The sequence below is a fragment of the Podarcis raffonei genome, chromosome 2, assembly GCF_027172205.1.
Source record: "Podarcis raffonei isolate rPodRaf1 chromosome 2, rPodRaf1.pri, whole genome shotgun sequence".
Lineage (NCBI taxonomy): Eukaryota > Metazoa > Chordata > Lepidosauria > Squamata > Lacertidae > Podarcis > Podarcis raffonei.
Genome location: NC_070603.1, coordinates 110,545,612 through 110,571,802, shown reverse-complemented (window position 1 = coordinate 110,571,802; position 26,191 = coordinate 110,545,612). Strand labels below are relative to the sequence as shown.

General features: G+C 44.4%; 2 protein-coding genes across 2 annotated transcripts; both read left to right on the top strand.

Moving 5' to 3' along the window:
- The first annotated feature begins 3,434 nt into the window (after positions 1-3,434).
- On the top strand, positions 3,435-13,777 carry LOC128408751 (salivary glue protein Sgs-3-like). The gene is given in 4 exon segments (XM_053378772.1): positions 3,435-3,453; positions 11,433-11,560; positions 11,562-12,411; positions 13,731-13,777. Coding segments are annotated over 4 exon segments (1,044 nt in total).
- Positions 13,778-14,529: 752 nt separating this feature from the next.
- On the top strand, positions 14,530-20,129 carry LOC128408645 (uncharacterized). The gene is made up of 5 exons (XM_053378616.1): positions 14,530-15,426; positions 17,127-17,240; positions 17,577-17,669; positions 18,185-18,276; positions 19,554-20,129. Exons 1-5 carry the CDS (start codon positions 14,934-14,936, stop codon positions 19,737-19,739), a joined length of 978 nt encoding a protein of 325 aa, XP_053234591.1. The 5' UTR covers positions 14,530-14,933; the 3' UTR covers positions 19,740-20,129.
- The last annotated feature ends 6,062 nt before the right edge of the window (positions 20,130-26,191 follow it).

The window sequence follows — 26,191 nt, the reverse complement described above, 5'->3', positions numbered from 1 at the left end:
GCTTTAGCCTACTTCAGTCTTTTAATGAACAATCTATAATTGTCTAAAATAAACAAATGAAGAAAATTGGTCTTCAGTCAGCAGCTTTCTTAAGCACCTTAATTTCAGTTTGGGCCTACTGTTAGTTGTCTTCCAGAAATTGGTTTCAGTTTACATTTCTGGCCAGTGCACTGGGAGTGTTGGGCAGAGAGAATAATTTATTTGGGTGAGCGTGTCACTGGAATCTACCATTTTATGATTAAGGAAAACTTGTTTTGGGTACCCATTATTTTTTAAAACAAGTAATGAGTTGGGACAGCAATATTTTGCTTGTTTAGAATCTGTCACCAGATTCTGGTTACTCCCCTCTAGAGTCTTTATAGCTCCCAGGGCTGCTTTCAGAGATGCGCGCCAAGGCCCCAGGCTCCACAGTAAACACACGGCCATGAATATTTAGGTTTATGGGATAAATTAGGCCACAACTTTATTGGTTACAGATGTGAGCGGTTTGACCTAGGCACTGGGTGAAACCAGGCTATATCCTGACTCCTGCCCATCTGCAGTAGTAGTAGTAGTAGTAATTTATTATTCATACCCCACTCATCTGGCTGGGTTTCCCCAGCCACTCTGGGCAGCATCTAGCAAAATATAAAAATACAATAACTCATCAAATATTAAAAGCTTCCCTAAACAGGGCTGCCCTATAACGTATGTCAAATAGGGGCACCCTGCAGGGTCCCCGTTGGGTTTGTGGTATGGCCCTAGCCCACGTCCAAGCTTCGGACAGGAGCCACACACCCTGATCCCTTTTACAGGATACTCTTATTGAGGAGGGGTAGGCGGAGGCTACAACCTCCCCTCCATTAAACGCTTTCCCAATGCCCAAGCTTACAAAGTTGTGATGATTGCTACAAGGTAGGCAAAAATCAAATGGCTGGTGCCAATCTGTCAAGTGGAAAAATTCCTACCCGGCCCCACCAATATGGCAGTCCACAGCAAAGTTGCTGTTATAGCAACGCATAAAAGCAGGGCAGGTGGGCTGGGAGATCCAGCGAGGAGGCGAATGGAGGAAGCCCTCCGGCCATGCAGTGGTTAAAACAGCCTGCAACCAAGACCCCAGCTGATTGGACAACCGGGCATGTGACACAGCTGGGAGTCAGTGCAATGAGGGCAGCATCCGTCTTCCCTCCAGCTGGATCACTGAGAAGTCCCAGATGCCCAGCCGCAACACCGCCCACCGGGGAAGGTGAGCAGACCTGTTGGACAAGATCTCAGTGGGAAGGACCTCCTTTCTCTCTCCTTCTATCAGGACTCATTGACCATGTTTGCATGTCATGCTAAGCTCAACCATGGTTCAGTAAGAATGTGCTGGCTCTCAGGGAGGTGATTACAGCCACTTTCCCCCTCCCTGGGCTTGTTAGCTCTGTGTGTCATGGCAGCTAAACCAAGGTTTGGCTTAGCATGTTATTCAAAGCTGGGATCACGATTAAAGTCTTTGCTCCTTAACCAAGGTTCACCTGATAGTTAGAGGCCTTGGTGAAAGAGGAGGGACATTAACCACAACCCATGGTTCGGATAGCATACTGAGCCAAACCATGGCCTAACTGCTGATCTTTACTGATCGAAAACTCCTGGAAAGGAGAAGCAAAGCAGGTGTGAGTTGGCACAATAGTGCAGACATCGCAAGCTATACTCTGGGTTAATGTATGTGAATCTGGTCATAAATTCCCTCAGGACAAAGAAGTTCACTTTGTAATTGTCCTGGGTACAGTACAAAGGACCACTCACACACCGGTTTCACAGCAGATGCTATGAATAAGAGTACAGAACTGTACATAGTCATAAAATCTAAGAGTAAAATAGAACATCGAACTAACCCTGCATAAAACATTGGAGTCAAGTTACAAGAAAGGAGATTCCAACTGAACATTAGGAAGAACTTTCAGACAGTAAGAGTTGTTCAGCAGTGGAACAGACTCCCTTGGAAGGTGACGGACTCTCCTTCTTTGGAGGCTTCAAAGCAGAGATGGCCATCTGTCATGGATGCTTGAGCTGAGATTTTCACTGGAGACTAGTGGCCTTTTCTGCGATACAAGGTATGTAAAAGCTGAGAAGCGTGAACACAGAGTCTGCCCTGGGAAATCTTGTGTGTGCCCCCCTCTCTGCCGCCATCTGTGGAAAGATAACAATGAAGGTGCTAGGTGGACCACACTTGGGAGGGTGTTCTACAGTTGGGGTATAACCGCCCCCCAAGGCCCTCTCCCCAGTTGTGTCAGGCTTCGGGGAATCAGCATCCCCCCCCGGCAATAAATAAGAAGATCAAATGAAAGAAACGTCTTACCAGTTACGTTCTTTAATAATCACAGCAAGAGACAAAAGAACATGTCTTCCTAGAATGGCGGTGCTCCCAATTAAGAGTCACTCCTTCTTCCATCCCTATTAATCTACATCACTCCCACGTCTTGTAATCTGAGCTTGTACCCTCTGCACTTTCTGTTCTAACAGTTTCTGAGCTCTCCGTGTCTTTGGGGAAGGGGTGTGTGAAAGCCAGAGTGTGAATCTGTGAATCTGTTCACCCTCTCTCTTCCAGTGTTTCTTCTCCTAGCTGTTCCCCATCCAGTATTTCCCAGCTTCTGCCTTCTGAACTATGCCCCTCTGCAAACCATTATTCCAAATCTATACTGTCCTGCTCCTGAGAAGATTCAGGATCAGGAGGAGGAGGAGGTGGTGGCTCCCACCATTCTTCCTCAGTGCAGTCCTCCTCCTCATAGTCCCTGACAAGTTGCCATCCACAGGACCCTCACGTGAGGACAACAAGAACATTATGATGATCTCAAATATCACACAGGCTCATATAATGTATATAGGTCATGTAACCTTCACCATTCCTCCATCCTGTTTTCACTGGTGCACCTCTCCACCCAATCACCGCTTTACTACCTTGCACCTGCCACATCCAGTCCTCCACCCCTCTGACTTCTGCTACAAACCATCCTCTGTTACCACCTTTCAAAGCCTACTTACGTAGACAACGTTCAGTATTGGCAAGAGCTCTTGCCCCATCATTTAGGACTCATGAAAGTCACTAAATCAACTTCCCCTCAATTGATTGCCAAGGACAACATGTCTAAAAATAATCAGATACAGGTGATGAGGCAGATAAACAATCCAAGGTATATTAATCGTTCTTTCCCAGCCCAGTCTTTTGTGTACACTTCATTAGGCCCGAAAATACATGACATGAGCTCAGCAGGCCACACCTTCTGATCAAAAGGCGATGTTACAGCTTTGGAGCAACACCTGTAAGCCCCAAATGAGGCATACTTCAAGTGCTTCAGAAGCTATATAAGGCAGAGGAGTGTTCTCAAAGCAATTGGCATCCAGCTGCAGCAAGCACAATGAACGGAATACAAAAAGCATCCAGGGTTGCATTGTGGATTATATTTGCTCTGAGCATGCATGTGACAGAAGGAGGTAAGGCGTTTTGTTCCCCACCACCACCATGATTCTGGGCTAAGGGTGCAAGGGACTGTGAATTTCAGTTCTGATTTTTCAAACATTACGTTTGGTTCTCCATATTTCTGCAGCAATTTGCAATATATTTTTAAAAAGCCGTTTGAAAATTCATCAGCATTCTAGTGTGCTTTTCTAGTACGCAGTTTTTGACTAATGCACACATTTCTGCTAGCAATTTCCCCTAATATAATGCATTTGTGCGTGTAATTCATTTTTACACACTTTCCCCATAATATATGCACTTTTGTAAGCACAGGTTGTATGAAGAACTGGATTGCAAAATTCAGATAAGTGTGAATTTCAAAGGATGACTATATTACGGTTTTCATATTGTTTCAGGAAATGCAGACTTGATAGATATGACAATCTGAATCAAATTTCTCCTCCTGCCTTATCTGGGACCTATCATTTCTGTGTTGCATTCTTGGTTTTGAAAGTGATCTCTGTTGTCTACTAATTTCCTAAGTAAAATAGCTGACTAGACTTTGAGTCTCTGAGTCTCCCTGTTGATAAACCTGTTGCCCTGGCAGCCCCCGGACAGAGAAGGTCCCAGGAGAGGGGATCAGTGATTCATGGGGTTGGACGCTGTTTGCAAGGCAGGAGCCAGGGGAGGAGGGAGAAGTCAGGGCAATCTGAGATGAAGGAAGGTGCGCCAGATGTGGCAGAAGAAGAAGAGGCTTTTCAGCTGACAGACGGGGCAGTAGACTTCCCACCTTCCCCTGCCCCACTGACTCCTAGAACCAAGAGGAGCATCAAGTGGGAAAAGCAGTGGTGGTATCCGTGCAGGAGAAGTCTCAGCTTGCGGGCACACAACCCATCATAAGAGGGTATATAAGCCAGCAGTGGGGCAGGGTCTCCCTGTTGTTGCAACTGCTCTGTAGGGCCCCAAACTGTGGACAGCTGCCTTGAGGCTGGAGGTGTGTGTACACATCCAGAGCACAGTGGAAGCTGCTATAAGAGCTTGCTATCAAACATGTGGAGTTCTTGGCTAAGGGGGGCCAGGGCAGAACATAGCAACTGTGGCTAGCAGGTGTCGATAGCTTTATAATTCCTTAAACTTATCTAACCCTTTTAAAAAAGTTGTTGGCCCTCACAGCATCGTGTGGGAGGGACTCCCATGGTTTAACTGGGTGTTGTGTGAAGAACAACATTGTCTGCCCTCAATCTTCCAACAAGCAGCTTCGTTGGATGGAAGCTGTTGGGTGACCCTTAAATTATTTGTACTGCTGGCCTGGGCCTGCTGGGAAAGAGAAGCTGGATTAATCATGGGTTCTCTATGGCTCTCTACCGTGTATGGTGGACTTTTCTCGAAGCTTTTAAGATTATAATGTGAGCATTCCTCTGGCCTATTCAAGAGTTGATGGCTATAAACCTCTGGTGAGCCCATGGTTTGACTTGTCAATCATGTATAAAATATAGAATAGTAGAATTGGAGAGTTGTAGAGTTGGAAGGGTCAACTGGTCCAACCTCCTGCAATGCAAGGATCGTAGCTAAAGAATCTCTGACAGATAGACACTCCATCTCTGTTTAAAAACATCCATTGAAAGGAAGTCCACCAGCTTACAAGGTAGAATGTTCCACAGTTGAATAGCTCTCACCACCAGAAAAATCCTCCTAATGTTTATTTAGAACCACTTTTCTTGTAACTTGAAGCCATTGGTTCGAGTCCTACCCTCCAGAGCAAGAGAAAACAAGCTTGCTCCATCCTACATCATGTGACAGCCCTTAAGATATTGGAAGACGGCTATCCTATCTCCTCTCAGTCTCCTCTTTTCCAGGCTAAGCATACCCAGCTCCTTCAAGCGTTCCCCATAAGGCTTAGTTTCCAGACCTTTGATCATCTTGGTTGCCCTCCTCTGCACACATTCCAGCTTGTCAACATCCTTCTTAAATGTTGCTGCCCAGAATTGGACACAGTATTCCAGGTGTGGTCTGATCAAGGCAGAATGATGCAGCCTAGAATCGCATAAGCTTTTTTGCTGTTGCATCAAACTGTTGACTCAGATTTCTCTTATATGTCATACATTATATATTTGTCTCTATATAATTATCTATTATTTCTATTTTATTTATCTGCTTCTGATTGCATAGGCTTCCTTTTTCATCTCTCATTCAGAGTTATTTACTCTGAGGTGTGTTCGTCCTTTAACCTTTATTTCTTTTTCATCCTTTCATCTCTTTCTTATGTGTATTGGCCTTCTCAAACTGTTTTCTCCCGGCCCTACACACCCTTCTTTTATCCCCAGTAGTGTCTCAGAGGTAGAACTGAGGACTGGGAAGAACTTCGATTCAGCCCACCTTTGACAGCGAACTCACCTAATCTGCATTTCCCAAAACAATAAGCAAACCGAAGCACAGCCTTTCTTCAAAATTCCCACTGCTCCAAATTTTGCAATGCAGTTCTCCAGCGATGTCCTGTGCACAAAAATGCACATGTTGTTGTTGTTTAGTCGTTTAGTCGTGTCCGCCTCTTCGTGACCCCATGGACCAGAGCACTCCAGGCCCTCCTGTCTTCCACTGCCTCCTACAGTTTGGTCAAACTCATGCTGGTAGCTTCGAGAACACTGTCCCACCATCTCGTCCTCTGTCGTCCCCTTCTCCTTGTGCCCTCCATCTTTCCCAACATCAGGGTCTTTTCCAGGGAGTTTTCTCTTCTCATGAGGTGGCCAAAGTATTGGAGCCTCAGCTTCACAATCTGTCCTTCCAGAGAGCACTCGGGGCTGATTTCCTTCAGAATGGATTGGTTTGATCTTCTTGCAGTCCATGGGACTCTCAAGAGTCTCCTCCAGCACCATAATTCAAAAGCATCAATTCTTCGGCGATCAGCCTTCTTTATGGTCCAGCTTTCACTTCCATACATCACTACTGGGAAAACCATAGCTTTTACTATATGGACCTTTGTTGGCAAGGTGATGTCTCTGCTTTTTAAGATGCTGTCTAGGTTTGTCATTGCTAAAAATGCACATATACCAGGTAAAGTGTGCATATAAATGTAGGCATTAACTCAAAGAATATACAGGGTGTTGTGCAGTCTTCCTTCCCCATTCCCCAGGGAGATTTTGCTGAGAAATAGCCTCAGGAGTCATGGGAATTTCCTCTTGAAGCTGCATACAACACACTCGACAATGATGCATTGATGCCAAGTTCCCCTCTTGTGTTGATAACTTGTGGTGGTAAGTGCTGGACGAAGTCAGCAAAGGACAGCAGCTACTGCTGCTTTTAGGTTGCGGCAAGTGATGGGAGGAGATTAGAAGGAAGAGAATCCTGAGGATGAACAGCAGCCCCTTGACTTTGTGCTCCCACTACTTTTGCAGAAACGAAAAGGGAAGGGTTTGGAACAGGAGGTGCAGAGAACTTTTGGTTCACTTAAGATCCCTGACTGGGGAAAGTGCTTCCAGTGCAGTAGAAAGTGCCCTTCTGAAGGATAAGGTGACTGGGCAAGATATCAATTCAGAATTTATACAAGATGTCAGAAGGGAGATGTTGAAACAGGTCCAGATAACATCCCTTTTCTTTATCACAAAAAGGGGATTATGTGATTACTATAGACTGGACAGTTTGAACTAGGCAATAGAAACTATAATACTATTTGTTTAAAATGATATAAACATCATTCATCTTCACAGGATTAAATCTAGGTAATATTGTTAAGGTGATATTCCCAACAGTAAAACCGACTAGTAGAAATTTTAAGCCAACAACCCTCAAATCTGAATCCACTACAATGCCAGAAACTAACAAGCCCCAAACCTCTCCAACTACAGTTACTCCAACAACTTTAGATACTAGCACCCCTACAACAACGATGGACTCCACAACTGAATCAACTACAATGCCAGAAACTTCCAAGACCAAAACCTCTCCAACTACACTTGCACCAACGACTTTAAATACTAGTAGCGCTACAACACAGATGGACTCCACAACTCGCACAACTGAATCAACTACAATGCCAGAAACTACCGAGCCCGAAACCTCTCCAACTACACTTACACCAACGACTTTAAATACTAGTAGCACTACAACAACGACAGACTCCACAACTCCCACAACTGAATCAACTACAATGCCAGAAACTACCAAGCCTGAAACCTCTCCAACTACAGTTACTACAACAACTTTAGATACTAGTAGCCCTACAACAATGATGGACTCCACAACTCCCACAACTGAATCAACTACAATGCCAGAAACTACCAAGCCCGAAACCTCTCCAACTACAGTTACTACAACAATTTTAGATGCAAGTAGCCCTACAACAATGATGGACTCCACAACTCCCACAACTAAATCAACTACAATGCCAGAAACTACCAAGCCTGAAACCTCTCCAACTACAGTTACTCCAACGACTTTAGATACTACTACCCCTACAACAATGATGGACTCCACAACTCCCACAACTGAATCAACTACAATGCCAGAAACTACCAAGCCTGAAACCTCTCCAACTACAGTTACTCCAACGACTTTAGATACTACTACCCCTACAACAATGATGGACTCCACAACTCCCACAACTAAATCAACTACAATGCCAGAAACTACCAAGCCCGAAACCTCTCCAACTACAGTTACTACAACAACTTTAGATGCAAGTAGCGCTACAACAAAGATGGACTCCACAACTCCCACAACTGAATCAACTACAGTGCCAGAAACTACCAACACCGAAACCTCTCCAACTACACTTGCACCAACAATTTTAGATACTAGTAGCGCTACAACAACGATGGACTCCACAACTCCCACAACTGAATCAACTACAATGCCAGAAACTACCAAGACTGAAACCTCTCCAACTACAGTTACTACAACAACTTTAGATGCAAGTAGCCCTACAACAACGATGGACTCCACAACTCCCACAACTGAATCAACTACAATGCCAGAAACTACCAAGCCCGAAACCTCTCCAACTACAGTTACTACAACAACTTTAGATACTAGCACCCCTACAACAACGATGGATTCCACAACTCCCACAACTATATCAACTACAATGCCAGAAACTACGAAGCCCGAAACCTCTCCAACTACAGTTACTACAACAACTTTAGATACTAGCACCCCTACAACAACGATGGATTCCACAACTCCCACAACTATATCAACTACAATGCCAGAAACTACGAAGCCCGAAACCTCTCCAACTACAGTTACTACAACAACTTTAGATGCAAGTAGCCCTACAACAACGATGGACTCCACAACTCCCACAACTGAATCAACTACAATGCCAGAAACTACCAAGCCCGAAACCTCTCCAACTACAGTTACTACAACAACTTTAGATACTAGCACCCCTACAACAACGATGGATTCCACAACTCCCACAACTATATCAACTACAATGCCAGAAACTACGAAGCCCGAAACCTCTCCAACTACAGTTACTACAACAACTTTAGATACTAGCACCCCTACAACAACGATGGATTCCACAACTCCCACAACTATATCAACTACAATGCCAGAAACTACGAAGCCCGAAACCTCTCCAACTACAGTTACTACAACAACTTTAGATGCAAGTAGCCCTACAACAATGATGGACTCCACAACTCCCACAACTGAATCAACTACAATGCCAGAAACTACCAAGACTGAAACCTCTCCAACTACAGTTACTACAACAACTTTAGATGCAAGTAGCCCTACAACAACGATGGACTCCACAACTCCCACAACTGAATCAACTACAATGCCAGAAACTAACAAGCCCGAAACCTCTCCAACTACAGTTACTCCAACGACTTTAGATACTACTACCCCTACAACAACGATGGACTCCACAACTGAATCAACTACAATGCCAGAAACTTCCAAGACCAAAACCTCTCCAACTACACTTGCACCAACGACTTTAAATACTAGTAGCGCTACAACACAGATGGACTCCACAACTCGCACAACTGAATCAACTACAATGCCAGAAACTACCGAGCCCGAAACCTCTCCAACTACACTTACACCAACGACTTTAGATACTAGTAGCACTACAACAACGACAGACTCCACAACTCCCACAACTGAATCAACTACAATGCCAGAAACTACCAAGCCTGAAACCTCTCCAACTACACTTACACCAACGACTTTAGATACTAGTAGCACTACAACAACGACAGACTCCACAACTCCCACAACTGAATCAACTACAATGCCAGAAACTACCAAGCCTGAAACCTCTCCAACTACAGTTACTACAACAACTTTAGATACTAGTAGCCCTACAACAATGATGGACTCCACAACTCCCACAACTGAATCAACTACAATGCCAGAAACTACCAAGCCCGAAACCTCTCCAACTACAGTTACTACAACAACTTTAGATGCAAGTAGCCCTACAACAATGATGGACTCCACAACTCCCACAACTGAATCAACTACAATGCCAGAAACTACCAAGCCTGAAACCTCTCCAACTACAGTTACTCCAACGACTTTAGATACTACTACCCCTACAACAATGATGGACTCCACAACTCCCACAACTAAATCAACTACAATGCCAGAAACTACCAAGCCCGAAACCTCTCCAACTACAGTTACTACAACAACTTTAGATGCAAGTAGCGCTACAACAAAGATGGACTCCACAACTCCCACAACTGAATCAACTACAATGCCAGAAACTACCAACACCGAAACCTCTCCAACTACACTTGCACCAACAATTTTAGATACTAGTAGCGCTACAACAACGATGGACTCCACAACTCCCACAACTGAATCAACTACAATGCCAGAAACCTCCAAGACCAAAACCTCTGCAACTACACTTGCACCAACAATTTTAGATACTAGTAGAGCTACAACAACGATGGACTCCACAACTCCCACAACTGAATCAACTACAATGCCAGAAACTACCAAGCCCGAAACCTCTCCAACTACAGTTACTACAACAACTTTAGATACTAGCACCCCTACAACAACGATGGATTCCACAACTCCCACAACTATATCAACTACAATGCCAGAAACTACGAAGCCCGAAACCTCTCCAACTACAGTTACTACAACAACTTTAGATACTAGCACCCCTACAACAACGATGGATTCCACAACTCCCACAACTATATCAACTACAATGCCAGAAACTACGAAGCCCGAAACCTCTCCAACTACAGTTACTACAACAACTTTAGATACTAGCACCCCTACAACAACGATGGACTCCACAACTCCCACAACTATATCAACTACAATGCCAGAAACTACCAAGCCCGAAACCTCTCCAACTACAGTTACTACAACAACTTTAGATACTAGCACCCCTACAACAACGATGGATTCCACAACTCCCACAACTATATCAACTACAATGCCAGAAACTACGAAGCCCGAAACCTCTCCAACTACAGTTACTACAACAACTTTAGATGCAAGTAGCCCTACAACAATGATGGACTCCACAACTCCCACAACTGAATCAACTACAATGCCAGAAACTACCAAGCCTGAAACCTCTCCAACTACAGTTACTCCAACGACTTTAGATACTACTACCCCTACAACAATGATGGACTCCACAACTCCCACAACTAAATCAACTACAATGCCAGAAACTACCAAGCCCGAAACCTCTCCAACTACAGTTACTACAACAACTTTAGATGCAAGTAGCGCTACAACAAAGATGGACTCCACAACTCCCACAACTGAATCAACTACAATGCCAGAAACTACCAACACCGAAACCTCTCCAACTACACTTGCACCAACAATTTTAGATACTAGTAGCGCTACAACAACGATGGACTCCACAACTCCCACAACTGAATCAACTACAATGCCAGAAACCTCCAAGACCAAAACCTCTGCAACTACACTTGCACCAACAATTTTAGATACTAGTAGAGCTACAACAACGATGGACTCCACAACTCCCACAACTGAATCAACTACAATGCCAGAAACTACCAAGCCCGAAACCTCTCCAACTACAGTTACTACAACAACTTTAGATACTAGCACCCCTACAACAACGATGGATTCCACAACTCCCACAACTATATCAACTACAATGCCAGAAACTACGAAGCCCGAAACCTCTCCAACTACAGTTACTACAACAACTTTAGATACTAGCACCCCTACAACAACGATGGATTCCACAACTCCCACAACTATATCAACTACAATGCCAGAAACTACGAAGCCCGAAACCTCTCCAACTACAGTTACTACAACAACTTTAGATGCAAGTAGCCCTACAACAACGATGGACTCCACAACTCCCACAACTGAATCAACTACAATGCCAGAAACTACCAAGCCCGAAACCTCTCCAACTACAGTTACTACAACAACTTTAGATACTAGCACCCCTACAACAACGATGGATTCCACAACTCCCACAACTATATCAACTACAATGCCAGAAACTACGAAGCCCGAAACCTCTCCAACTACAGTTACTACAACAACTTTAGATACTAGCACCCCTACAACAACGATGGATTCCACAACTCCCACAACTATATCAACTACAATGCCAGAAACTACCAAGACTGAAACCTCTCCAACTACAGTTACTACAACAACTTTAGATGCAAGTAGCGCTACAACAAAGATGGACTCCACAACTCCCACAACTGAATCAACTACAATCTCAGAAACTACCAAGCCTGAAAGCTCTCTAACTACAGTTACTCCGACTTTAGATACTACTACCCCTACAACAATGATGGACCCCACAACTCCCACAACTGAATCAACTACAATGCCAGAAGCTACCAAGCCTGAAACCTCTCCAACTACACTTACACCAACGACTTTAGATACTAGTAGCACTACAACAACGACAGACTCCACAACTCCCACAACTGAATCAACTACAATGCCAGAAACTACCAAGCCTGAAACCTCTCCAACTACAGTTACTACAACAACTTTAGATACTAGTAGCCCTACAACAATGATGGACTCCACAACTCCCACAACTGAATCAACTACAATGCCAGAAACTACCAAGCCTGAAACCTCTCCAACTACAGTTACTACAACAACTTTAGATGCAAGTAGCCCTACAACAATGATGGACTCCACAACTCCCACAACTGAATCAACTACAATGCCAGAAACCTCCAAGACCAAAACCTCTGCAACTACACTTGCACCAACAATTTTAGATACAACTGAATCAACTATATTCCTGGAAACTACCAAGCCCGAAACCTCTCCAACTACAGTTACTCCAACAACTTTAGATACTAGCACCCCTACAACAACGATGGATTCCACAACTCCCACAACTATATCAACTACAATGCCAGAAACTACGAATTCCGAAACCTCTCCAACTACAGTTACTACAACAACTTTAGATGCAAGTAGCCCTACAACAATGATGGATTCCACAACTCCCACAACTGAATCAACTACAATGCCAGAAACTACCAAGACTGAAACCTCTCCAACTACAGTTACTACAACAACTTTAGATGCAAGTAGCCCTACAACAATGATGGACTCCACAACTCCCACAACTGAATCAACTACAATGCCAGAAACTACCAAGCCTGAAACCTCTCCAACTACAGTTACTACAACAACTTTAGATACTAGTAGCCCTACAACAATGATGGACTCCACAACTCCCACAACTGAATCAACTACAATGCCAGAAACTACCAAGCCTGAAACCTCTCCAACTACAGTTACTACAACAACTTTAGATGCAAGTAGCCCTACAACAATGATGGACTCCACAACTCCCACAACTGAATCAACTACAATGCCAGAAACTACCAACACCGAAACCTCTCCAACTACACTTGCACCAACAATTTTAGATACTAGTAGCGCTACAACAACGATGGACTCCACAACTCCCACAACTGAATCAACTACAATGCCAGAAACTACCAAGCCCGAAACCTCTCCAACTACAGTTACTCCAACAACTTTAGATACTAGCACCCCTACAACAACGATGGATTCCACAACTCCCACAACTATATCAACTACAATGCCAGAAACTACCAAGCCCGAAACCTCTCCAACTACAGTTACTCCAACGACTTTAAATGCAAGTAGCCCTACAACAATGATGGACTCCACAACTCCCACAACTGAATCAACTACAATGCCAGAAACTACCAAGCCCGAAACCTCTCCAACTACACTTACACCAACAACTTTAGATACTAGTAGCGCTACAACAACGATGGACTCCACAACTCCCACAACTGAATCAACTACATTCCTGGAAACTACCAAGACCGAAACCTCTCCAACTACACTTGCACCAACGACTTTAGATACTAGTAGCGCTACAACAACGACAGACTCCACAACTCCCAGAACTGAATTAACTACAATGCCAGAAACTACCAAGCCCGAAACCTCTCCAACTACAGTTACTACAACAACTTTAGATGCAAGTAGCCCTACAACAACGATGGACTCCACAACTCCCACTACTGATTCAACTACAATGCCAGAAACTACCAAGCCCGAAACCTCTCCAACTACACTTACACCAACAAATTTAGATATTAGTAGCGCTACAACAACGATGGACTCCACAACTCCCACTATAGAATCAACTACAGTGCCACAAACTACCAAGCCCGAAACCTCTCCAACTACACTTGCACCAACGACTTTAGATACTAGTAGCGCTACAACAATGATGGACTCCACAACTGAATCAACTACAATGCCAGAAACTACCAAGCCCGAAACCTCTCCAACTACAGTTACTCCAACAACTTTAGATGCAAGTAGCCCTACAACAAAGATGGACTCCACAACTGAATCAACTACAATGCCAGAAACTACCAAGCCTGAAACCTCTCCAACTACACTTACACCAACAACTTTAGATACTAGTAGCGCTACAACAACGATGGACTCCACAACTCCCACACCTGAATCAACTACAATGCCAGAAACTACCAAGCCCAAAACCTCCCCAAGTACAATTACACCAACTACTTTAGATACAATTACCCCTACAACAAAGGAGGAATACACAGCTCCCAAATCTACATCCACTACATTGTCAGAAACCACCAATGCTGAAACCACCCCATCTACAGTCATTCTGACAACTGAAGTTAACAGTAGTGCTGCAACCAATTTGGCTTCATCAACTCTAAAATTTGAATCCACTACAATCCCTGAAACTACCAGTTTTAGAACCTCCCCAACTACAGTCATATCAACAACTGAGGCACGTAGTTCTACTACAGCAACGATAAACTCTACAAGTCCCAAATTTGCATCCACTGTAATTCCAGTAGCTACCAGTTCTAAAACCTCCCCAACTACAGTTATACCTACAACTTTAGATATCAGTACATCAAAGGTGGACTCCACAAGCCTCAGATCTGAATCCACTGCAACACCAGAAATTACCATTCCTGAAACCTCTCCAACTACAGTTGCACAGACCATTTTAGATAGTACTACAGCTACAATGAAGATGGAGTCCACAACTCCCAAACTGGAATCTACTACAATGCTTGAAACTGCCCTTGTTACAGTAATAGGAAGAACTGAAGCTAGCAGTGGTGCTTCAACAATTTTGGAGTCCACAACTCCCCCATCTGAATCCACAATACCTGAAACAACCACTTCTAAAACATCCCCAAGTACCGTCATAACAACTGTAGTTGGTAGTATTGCTACAACAAAGTCAACAACTCCCAAATCTGAGCCCACCACTACACCTGAAACAAACAACCCTGAAACCTCTGCAGCTAGTACGAGTAGTACTTTTACAACAGGGTTAGACTCAACAGTGACTGAAAGAACCTCTCCTGAAGCCTCTACCACTACCGTTATATCATCAACTGTACTTAGCCGTTCTGCTACAACAGAATTGGGATCAGCAACTCCCTCATCTGACTCCACCACAACACCTGATGCAACCTCTCCTCAAGGCACAAGTACCTCAATGCTGACAACAGGTTAGAGTTTGTTTTGTTTATTCAAAATGACTTTGCTTTGCTTGCTCATGACTTATCCTCCAAGGGTTAGTTTCTGAAAGATGTTTTGACTCACCAAAACAGAGGCTGCTGTTGGGCTAGCTCCAGGTGGTAGGGATGCAGTGAATATAAGGGGAGTGCAATAAACTCCCTTGTCATGATTGGAGCATAATCTGGTTAAGTTTGGACTAATGGTTGGACCATTATCTGGTTAAGTTTGGACTAATGGTGGCATCCCCACCTGTAAAAGGTGGTGGCCTGTTCAGATTGCCTGTCCTTGGAGACTGATGGAACCTGATGTGTTCCAGAATGCTCTGGGGGATTTTCCAAAGCTGAAAGCTGGTGATCTTGTCAAAGCCCTTATCTTCTTATATGGTGAGTAGAAATGGACAGTTGACATGATCCCTCCAGTGTTTTCGAGCCTGAGCAGTTCTTTGGTAATCTGAGGGGCTTCGGACTATGAAACAAGCTGGATGAAGACTGGAGAGCAGGTGGGACAAGTCACGCCGTAAGCTGACCTAACACTGGTAAGAACACACAATAGTGTCTACCGTGTGGCAGTGTGGGCTGTGAAAAAGGCACATTTTGCAGCTCGCATGGCGTCCTCTAGAAGCTGGCTGGCGGACAGTCCGGCGGCTACTAACTCCCAGTGTGAGGAAGGGACCTCTGGAGCCCTTGAAGACCCACCGTGACCAACTGGCTGCTTTGAGGATAAAATTGCTCTACTTCAGAGAGATGTTAACTCTCCATTTGTTGCAGCTCTGGTTGAAGTACCTGGCACTGCAATCAATGACGTTTTGTAATATTAGTTTTGCCATATGTGGGCCAAGTGGTGGTGGCAATGCATCTGACCATGCGCTCCCTTGACCCCTGTCCCTCCTGGCTTACCAAATTTAGCAGAGTGAGGCTGACTGGTTGGATCCAGAGTGTGGTTAATGCTTCGCTGACTGAAGAGGTGGTCCCTGCTGCATTGAAAGAGGCAGTGGTGTGACCTAAAGAAACCAGCTCTGGGCCCTTTAGCTATTGGTCCATTGCCAAGGTGATGGAGAAAGCCATGGTGGGGTAGCTGCAGGCATCCTTGGATGACACAGATTATCTAGATGCATTCCAGTATGGATTCAGGACTAGCTATGGAACTGAGTCAGCCTTGGTTGACCTGATGGATAACCTCTGCAGAGAGTAGGACAGTGGAGGTGCAACCTTGTTCCTGCTTCTTGATCTCTTGTTGGCTTTTGATACCATTGACCATGGTATACTCCTGGACCAGTTCCAGGGAATGGGAATTAGGGGGCACTGTATTACAGTGGTTCCAATCCTACCATCAGGACCAAGCCCAGGGAGTAGTAGCATTGGGGTTTCTTTCGGTCCTCTGGCAGCCGTGTTATGGGGTGACACAGGGGATTACCTTATCTCCAGTGCTATCTGATATCTCCATGAAGCCATTGAGAGTGGTCCTTAGGAATTTTGGGGCAAGGTGCCATCAGTGTGCTGATGACACTCACTTCTGTTTCTCCAGACATCTGAATCAGGAGACACTTGCAGTCCCTGGGCCACTGCCTGGACACAGTGGTGAAATGGATGAGGAAAAATCAAAACAGATCACTTTACACTGTATGTGACTAATTCAGATTACCCTACTATTACTATTACTTCTACTCCTATGACTATTTTTATTTCTCAAGTTCAAACCACCTTTGGCAGTGTTCCTACAACAGAGCTGAAATCAACAACTCACCTGTCGGAATCCACAACCCCATCTGCTGAAGCCACTCCAAGTGCTCTTACACTAACAACAGGTAAGAATTGTTGTTGTTTCTGAAATATTTCTTTCTTATGATCCTATACCTCAGACAAGAGTACCTAAAAAATATCCAAAATAAAATGGATCAAACAAGTCCATTTCAAGCTTCATATATGGAAGCAAGTTTTCACCTGTTCATCATCCAAGCTACTACTGCTTTTGTGGCCAGAAACAAGACCTCCTGTTGTGTTACTACCACAACCATGCCAGAAATAGCATCTCTTGGCAGGTACAACAAGGATGATACCGTGTTGAAGAGCTGGGGAATACATTCAATGAGCACAACAGAACGCACAGCAGAAATTAACATGACAATACATTTGTTCAACAGCTGGAACCGCCCCCAATGGAACATCTGATGCCAATGGTGTGTCTACCACAAAATCATCAGCAGCAACGTCTCAGTCAGCTATCACTACTGCTGGTAAGTTTATTTCATTCAAGTATATTGTCACACAGTGACAGTGTTCTCAAAGCTACCAGCATGAGTTTGTCCAAACTGCGGGAGGCAGTGGAAGACAGGAGTGCCTGGCGTGCTCTGGTCCAGGGGGTCACGAAGAGTCGGACACAACTAAACAACAACAATATTGTCACACGCTGCCCCAATCTCTGAGCGGTGTGAGATTCCAGGGGTTCCTGGCACTTACCCAGGGTTAGTGTTTTATTTTGGAAATGAGGCATAGCGGAGACGGTGGTGTCTTTAGGATGTATGGTTTATTTACACATATATACAGGTTGAGACTATGATGGAGGGGTTGCCAGCATCACACTCCAAGCGGGTCTTGCTTTCTCCATAGGCACAGCCCTGGATTCAAATAGAAACCAGCCATCGTGCCTTGCCTACTGCTGGGCGTATCCCAGTCCTATCTAGGTGCATTCCTTATCTCCAGCTATTTCAAAGATACTTTTTATTTATGCTTTCTCTTTTCTTCAACCCAGCAGGAAATAAATTCCCACAATGGGCTCTTCCTCTCCTCCTCAGCCCAGCCGTTGTGCTCTGTGTCGTGCTCCTGATGTGCATCGGATGCATGGTAAGGGGGGAGGAAGTTGCCATCTGCAGAAGATGCTGTGATGGGCATGAGGGACTGGGATATGTCAGAGGAATATGGGAGGGTGTAAGAGAGTCAAAGTTTCTTTCCCACCCGTATGGTGCGGCTCCAGCTAGAAAAAGCCAAAGTTCACAGACAAAAAGACATCTGGGGAAAGTTGTCTTGGGTAACAGCTATAATCATTTCATTTCATTATTTATGCATACATAATACAGTGGTACCTTGGGTTAAGAACTTAATTCGTTCTGGAGGTCTGTTCTTAGCCTGAAACTGTTCTTAACCTGAGGTACCACTTTAGCTAATGGGGCCTCTCGCCGCTGCCACGCAATTTCTGTTCTCATGCTGAAGCAAAGTTCTTAACCCGAGGTACTATTTCTGGGTTAGCGGAGTCTGTAAGCTGTAGCGTCTGTAACCTGAAGCGGTAATGCGAGGTACCACTGTACATACATATATACATACACGCACACACACACACACACACACACACTGCCCATCTGGTTGGGTTTCCCCAGCCACTCTGGGCAGCTTCCAACAAAATATTTAAAATACAATAAAACAGCAAACATTAAAAAACATTCCTAAACAGGGCTGCCTTCAGATGTCTTCTAAAAGTCAGATAGTTGTTCATTTCCTTTTTTATATATAAGATATTTATTGAAGTTTAACAATTACAGAAAAAAGAAAAACAGGCAATAATAATAAAAAAAAGATTACAATACTTCAAAAATAAAGAAAAGTACAACACTAAGGCGAAAAAAGAAAAGAAAAAAAGAAAAAACCCAAAAACAATACAACTAAACAATAACATTTAAAAAACATTAACATCCAGTATTTTCATATCATTATCTTTCATTTACTTATTTCCTTGACTTCCTCACGCCTCCCTTTTTGTATTCTATTTCATAATTGTTCCAGCAAGTCCTTTCCCTCTTTCTCAAATTTCTCAAAACATTCCTAAACAGGGCTGCCTTCAGATGTCTTCTAAAAGTCAGATAGTTGTTCATTTCCTTGACACCTGATGGGAGGGTGTTCCACAGGGTGGGTGCCACCACTGAGAAGGCCCTCTGCCTGCTTCCCTGTAACCTCACTTCTCGCAGTGAGGGAACCGCCAGAAGGCCCTCGGAGCTGGACCTCAGTGTCCAGGCTGGACGATGAGGGTGGACATGCTCCTTCAGGTATACTTGGCTATCACCAGTGTTGACCGATTCCTGTTTGCCCTCTGGCTCACTCTCCCTTCCTTGTGTTGCGATCTCTTGCAGGTCATCTACTGCCTGCAGAATCCTGTGTCTGGGTCTTACAACATATACCAAACCCACTTTATGCGCCAGAGCATCCAAGATTTCAGCTGGAGGAGGAGGAACAGCCAACAGAGGGTTCAGGCGTCCCTGGATTGTGAAGATATCAGCCAGAGCCAGAGCGGTTCCAACAATTATGGCTTCTTATAGCAAGGGTCTCTGATGTCTTCCCAGCACACTTTCTGTGCTGACTTGGTTAAAGCTTCAGTATCAGGTGATAATTTATTGAGAAGCTCTTATGGTTAGCAATACCCCCAACACACATATTTATTATTATTGTTATTTATTGAGAAAATTGGTGCTGCTCGGAACAGCAATTGGTTCCAGCTGCTAACAAGCAGTGGCAACTACCTCTAGGTGGCAGCAGTGAGAAAGATGTAAGTGCTAAAAGGGCTCGCTTCCAACGGAGAAAGACTTAAGGTATTTTTGTTAATGTACGGGATATAATAACCGATTCTGCAATGTTTGTATCACACATTCAGGTCTGTATATCACTGTGTATTGTGCATAAATTAAAGAGCTTTAGAGGGTTATTTCATGGGAAGCCAAATAAGGAGTAAATCCCCCTGGGAAATTGTTGCTTTCTTAAGGTTTGGGATATTTGGTTTCTCAGACATCAGTACCACGTAGCATTTGCATAGTGCATTTTAAGTGCTTTGCATGTTTTATCCTGGTAGTAGTCGTGCTGCAGGTAGGTCAGTATTCTTAGCCCCATTTTGCAGATGGGGGGAGAAGGGACTGAGGCTGCAGGGACTGTGGCTAAGGTGAGATTTGTGCTGGGGACCCACCAGTGCAGACCTCACATATTGTGGTACTATAATAAACTAGTTCTCATGTGTCTAGAGCAGGGGTAGGCAACCTAAGGGGGCCCAATCGCCTTCTCAATCCAGCCCGCGGACGGTCCGGGAATCAGCGTGTTTTTACATGAGGAGAATGTGTCCTTTTATTTAAAATACTTCTCTGGGTTATTTGTGGGGCCTGCCTGGTGTTTTTACATGAGTGGAGCGTGTGCTTTTATTTAAAATGCATCTCTGGGTTATTTGTGGGACATGGGAATTCGTTCTTCCCTCCAAAAAAATATAGTCCGGCCCACAAAAAGGTCTGAGGGATGGTGGACCAGCCCATGACTGAAAAAGGTTGCTGACCCCTGGTCTAGAGCGTTCAGTTTATGTACTAATAGTCTAGACTCCATTCCCTGGATTATCTGATCCAAACCTTTGAAGTACAGTGGTACCTCAGGTTACATACGCTTCAGGTTACATACACTTCAGGCACAGACTCCACTAACCCAGAAATAGTGCTTCAGGTTATGAACTTTGCTTCAGGATGAGAACAGAAATCGTGCTCCGGCGGCGTGGCGGCAGCAGGAGGCCCCATTAGCTAAAGTGGTGCTTCAGGTTAAGAACAGTTTCAGGTTAAGAACGGACATCCGGAACGAATTAAGTATTTAACCTGAGGTACCACTGTACTGAACAATACCATCTTACTAGGACTTAGTTTGACGTCCATTGCACCATTGCCGGAAATCAGCCCCCATTGAATGCAGTGGGCTTGCTTCTATGGTAAAAATGCACTCTTAAGGACTTACCTTTCTAACAAAAATCATTTTAAAATATAGTATTTTAACATTTTCTCAATTTGGGCAGTTCATGAGGCATAGACTAGAGGCGCTGTCCATTGTGGCAGAATTGGGAACTGCACTAAACAAGTATTAGCTAACGATTTCTCTGTGAGTTGTAGTTGTTCTGTGTTTCCATGTATTGTAAAGTCTTGGGGTGGGGAATCAAAGCAGCAAAAATAAATAAATTGGTTCATTTGTCTTCAGTTCTACAGGCTCTGCCTTAATATCCCGTCAAAAATGGGCACTAGCTTGTAAATTCCAGATGTATACATTATTCCATAGAAAGAAAATGTGTACCTTGCCCCACCTTGCCCCATCTTGCCTTGTGTGGAACACAATTTTGGTCCATTAGTGGAGTGATGGAAGCGCGGCACACACAATTATCATATTACTAACAACTGAAACATCAAAGCCCCATCACAGCTAACGTTACTCATAATTAAAGGTAAAGGGACCCCTGACCATTAGGTCCAGTCGTGACCGACTCTGGGGTTGCGGCGCTTATCTCGCTTTACTGGCCAAGGGAGCCGGCATACAGCATGACTAAGCCGCTTCTGGCGAACCAGAGCAGTGCACGGAAACGCCATTTACCTTCCTGCCGGAGCGGTACCTATTTATCTACTTGCACTTTGACGTGCTTTCGAACTGCTAGGTTGGCAGGAGCAGGGACCGAGCAACGGGAGCTCACCCCATCATGGGGATTCAAACCGCCAACCTTCTTATCGGCAAGTCCTAGGCTCTGTGGTTTAACCCACAGCGCCACCCGCGTCCCTTAGCCATAATTAATTAATCCCCAGTGAAATCATTAGCAATATCTAAAGCCCCAGAGGGACTTACTTGTAAATAAGTCCCGCAGAGTTCAGTGGCTCTTCCTTCCAAACAAATATGGATCAGGGCCAAATACTGAAATTCTGATATCGAAGAATGAAAGACTGTTCAGCAGATGTTAAAGGCCTGGAGATTATTCACACTTGAAAATTACAAAGGAGAAATTTGAGGAGAATTTGTGGGGGCAGTTTCGTTTCATTTCAGTCTCTGTCTCACTAGAGTACTGTCGTCCTGTTTAGCTTAGTGTGGCTGAAATAACTGCGTAAAGATCAGCTTCACTGGGGATGATCAAATGAAATAAGGAGGACATGCTTTGCTAGCAAATGCACATTTTCTCTTTCGACTCTGCCTCTTCCTAATCACTTCCTGTTGTGACTCCTAGTCCCAAATATTTCAGCCCCCCAGCACCTGAACCCAGGAGACACACGTGACCTCGCTTCCACCCTAACTAATTCCACCTTGCGTTTCTAGCCAGCCTGGTGACAGAGCAGGACAAGTAAGTGCAAATCCACATTACAGAAAAAGAAGAATTTCTTGCTAGGGTGTCACTAAAGTCAAGTTATGAGAATGCCAGACACTTTGCAAATGGTTTACAAACAAGTAAAGAATGTATTATTTAGTAGGCGGCACCCATGACCTCAGTACGTCATTAGAACGGGGCTAGGTAACATGCAGTCCTCTAGATGTTTGTATTTTTAAAGCGGTTTTACTCGAGTAGACCTACTGAAATTAATGGGACTGATTTGGCAAGGTTCATTAACTTGTATGTATTTTTGTTTTATTTCATAAAACTTATACACTGCTTGATTGTTACAAAAAAAAATCCTCAGAGGTTTACAAAAAGATAAAACCATAAAATGGGGGAGGGTTTAGAATGCATTAAAACAAACAATAAGTTAAAATGCTAAAGCAGATTAAAATTCACATCAGCATTTCTAAGCATCTGGGTAGGCTTGTCTAAACAATAAGGTTCTTAAAGTTAAAGGGACCCATGACCATTAGGTCCAGTCGTGACCGACTCTGGAGTTGCGACGCTCATCTCGCTTTATTAGCCGAGGGAGCCGGTGTACAGCTTCTGGGTCATGTGGCCAGCATGACTAAGCTGCTTCTGGGGAAACAGAGCAGCGCACGGAAATGCCGTTTACCTTCCCGCCGGAGCGGTACCTATTTATCTACTTGCACTTTGACGTGCTTTCAAACTGCTAGGTTGGCAGGAGCTGGGACCGAGCAACGGGAGCTCACCTGATCTTGGGGATTCGAACCGCCGACCTTCTGATTGGCAAGTCCTAGGCTCTGTGGTTTAAACCCACAGCGCCGCCCGCATCCCTTAGCAGGTGCTAAATGCCAATGGACCTACTCTGGGCAAAATGTGGTTGAGTACTACTCAAAAGAATCAAATCCTACAAAGTCCTGGGAGAATAAGTGCATCTTCATTCCTCAGTGGAATCCTAACCATGTTGTGGATGTTTGTGCCTCAGGAGGAAGGGAATTCCATAGTCAGGGTGCTGCTACAGAGAAGGCCCTGTCATGCAGTGAGCTGTACCTGCCAGTGGGGCAAGGAGATTCCCCTGCCCACCCGCCTGCCTGACCTCACCACCTGAGCAGGCTGTTATGAGGGAAAGGGTCTCCATCATACAGGGGCGTAGGAAGGGGGCGGGGGCAGTCCGCCCCAGGTGCCATCATGGAGGGGGGTGACAAATTATCAAGGAACAATTACTGCCCTACTAGGATGGTTCATAAAAAAAATTTTGTGTGTGAAAATGCCTGCTCCAAAGGTCTTATCTTACTACACATGGGATTATATAGCTATATCTGAAATTTCATGTGTATCAGTTAATATCTTGACCCTCCTCCAGGAAAATAACTGTTTACATGGCTGTTTTCATATGCCATGAAGGCTGAAATTTCAATTCAGTGGAGCCAAAACACAATCCATCCTGTAGATTTAAGTATCTGTCCACAGTCGCCTCCTTGTTATCAGAGGCCCATAATCCACATTCCTTTGTAAGAAAATATGAAATAAAGTAAAACTATTTTTGCAGGCAAAAAAAAAATCAATGTGGGGGGAGGGTGACAAGAAACTTTCCGCACCAGATACCACCTGGCCTTCCTATGCCTCTGCCATCATATACCTACGTCCCAAGATATACAGGGGTGGCCATGTGAATGCCTTGAATTAGGTCTGGTAACATATAGACAGACAGTGCAAGTTCCACAGAACATCTGTTATATTGGATACCCCAGAAATACCAGATATACCATGCTGGTTGTGTTCTGTGCTAGCTGCATTTTATGGACTACCCCCAGCCCTATGTAAAGCACATGGCAGTAATCTAAACAAGAGGTCCTAGAGAATGCAAAATTGTGCCCATATTATCTTAGTCTTTCTTGGAGTACAACATACATGGTAAAGGGACACCTGACCATTAGGCCCAGTCGTGGCCAACTCTAGGGTTGCAGCGCTCATCTTGCTTTATTGGCCGAGGGAGCCGGTGTACAGCTTCCAGGTCATGTGGCCAGCATGACTAAGCCGCTTCTGGAGAACCAGAGCAGTGCACGGAAACGCCGTTTACCTTCCCGCAGGAGTGGTACCTATTTATCTACTTGCACTTTGACGTGCTTTTGAACTGCTAGGTTGGCAGGAGCAGGGACCGAGCAATGGGAGCTCACCCCGTCGCGGGGATTCAAACCGCCGACCTTCTGATCGGCAAGTCCTAGGCTCTGTGGTTTAACCCACAGCGCCACCCACATCCCTTTTACAACATACATAAGCCCTGACTATTAGCTATGCTGATAGTAGCTAAAGTCCCACAACAGCTGGAAGAGACCATTGGTTACCAGACCATTGGTTACCAGTGTGATTGGCCTCTTCCCGTCCCCTCTGTTTCCTCCATTTAGGTCCTGTCAATTCCCAAGATGCCATCCATTTCCATGGTATGGTCTGAAGACACATGGCCTTCTCTGTAGCGGCACCCTGACTATGGAATTCCTCATGACGACACACAAGGCTACCACTTTGCTGCATCTAAGCCTCCTGTGTCTGGTCAGTGCCCAGCTGGGAGGCCACCTGGGAACCACATTTACAGTGCCTGGGTTCCATGGCATAAACATAAGAAAATAAGTAAATAAATATGTTCCTTAAGGCCAAGGGATTTTTTTAAAAAAACTATGTGTGTACACAATACTCAGAACAAACAGAACCACCACCACATCTAGCGTTACTCTGATTTCAGAGAACCATTGCATCAATAATTCTGTTTCATTTATTCGTGGATATTTTAGCATGGGACTATGATCACAGCAAACTCTGGGATCTAGCACAAAGCCTGGTAAGAATAGAAATCCGGAACATTTTCCAAACCCTTACAAGATGTCACTTCCTGGTAGGGAACAGCTGCTGTAGATCTCTTCCTCAGCTACCCAGTAAGGATAGGTGTCTGCAGAAATACTATTTTAGGGGATGGGCAAGGTCTATGACGTGTGACTACAGCTTGTTGCCTTTATACGACTGAACCCCACACACCAATCTGTGGTGTTGAAAGGAAGCAACAAGAAACAATGTTGGGCTGTGCCTGTTGGTACTGTATAGGATTATACATTTCAGAACGATCTTTTAACAAATGGCTTTATTTGTCCGTTTAACAATTGACAGAGCTGGGCCCTGGAAAGACATAAAGCTTCAGTCTGTTCATTGAACAACAAGACCGTAAGACTCTAAGCCAAATTTAAAACAACAACGTAAAGCTAAACTTTTATACAGAAACTGCCTGGGCTGTGGTGAATGCCAGAAATCTGAAACCAGCCAGACTTCTTTGTCAATGCTTGTCTCCCATTCACTTAAAGCAAAATACAGTGGTACCTCAGGTTAAGTACTTAATTCGTTCCGGAGGTCCATACTTAACCTGAAACTGTTCTTAACCTGAAGCACCACTTTAGCTAATGGGGCCTCCCACTGCCCCCATGCTGCCAGAGCCCGATTTCTGTTCTCATCCTGAAGCAAAATTCTTAACCTGAAGCACTATTTCTGGGTTAGCGGAGTCTGAAGCGTATGTAACCTGAGGTACCACTGTATGAACCAAAGTGGGTCATTCCCTAAATAAAAACTGGAGTCTTTCAGGGTCTTGGTCAAAGCAGTTAATGACACCTCTTATAA

Coding starts and splice junctions, on each gene's coding strand:
- LOC128408645 (XM_053378616.1), top strand. CDS start 14,934: ATGAAGATGGAGTCCACAACTCCCAAACTGGAATCTACTACAATGCTT. Junction 15,427..17,126: donor TACCTCAATGCTGACAACAG/GTTAGAGTTTGT, acceptor TTATTTCTCAAG/TTCAAACCACCTTTGGCAGT. Junction 18,277..19,553: donor TGATGTGCATCGGATGCATG/GTAAGGGGGGAG, acceptor GATCTCTTGCAG/GTCATCTACTGCCTGCAGAA.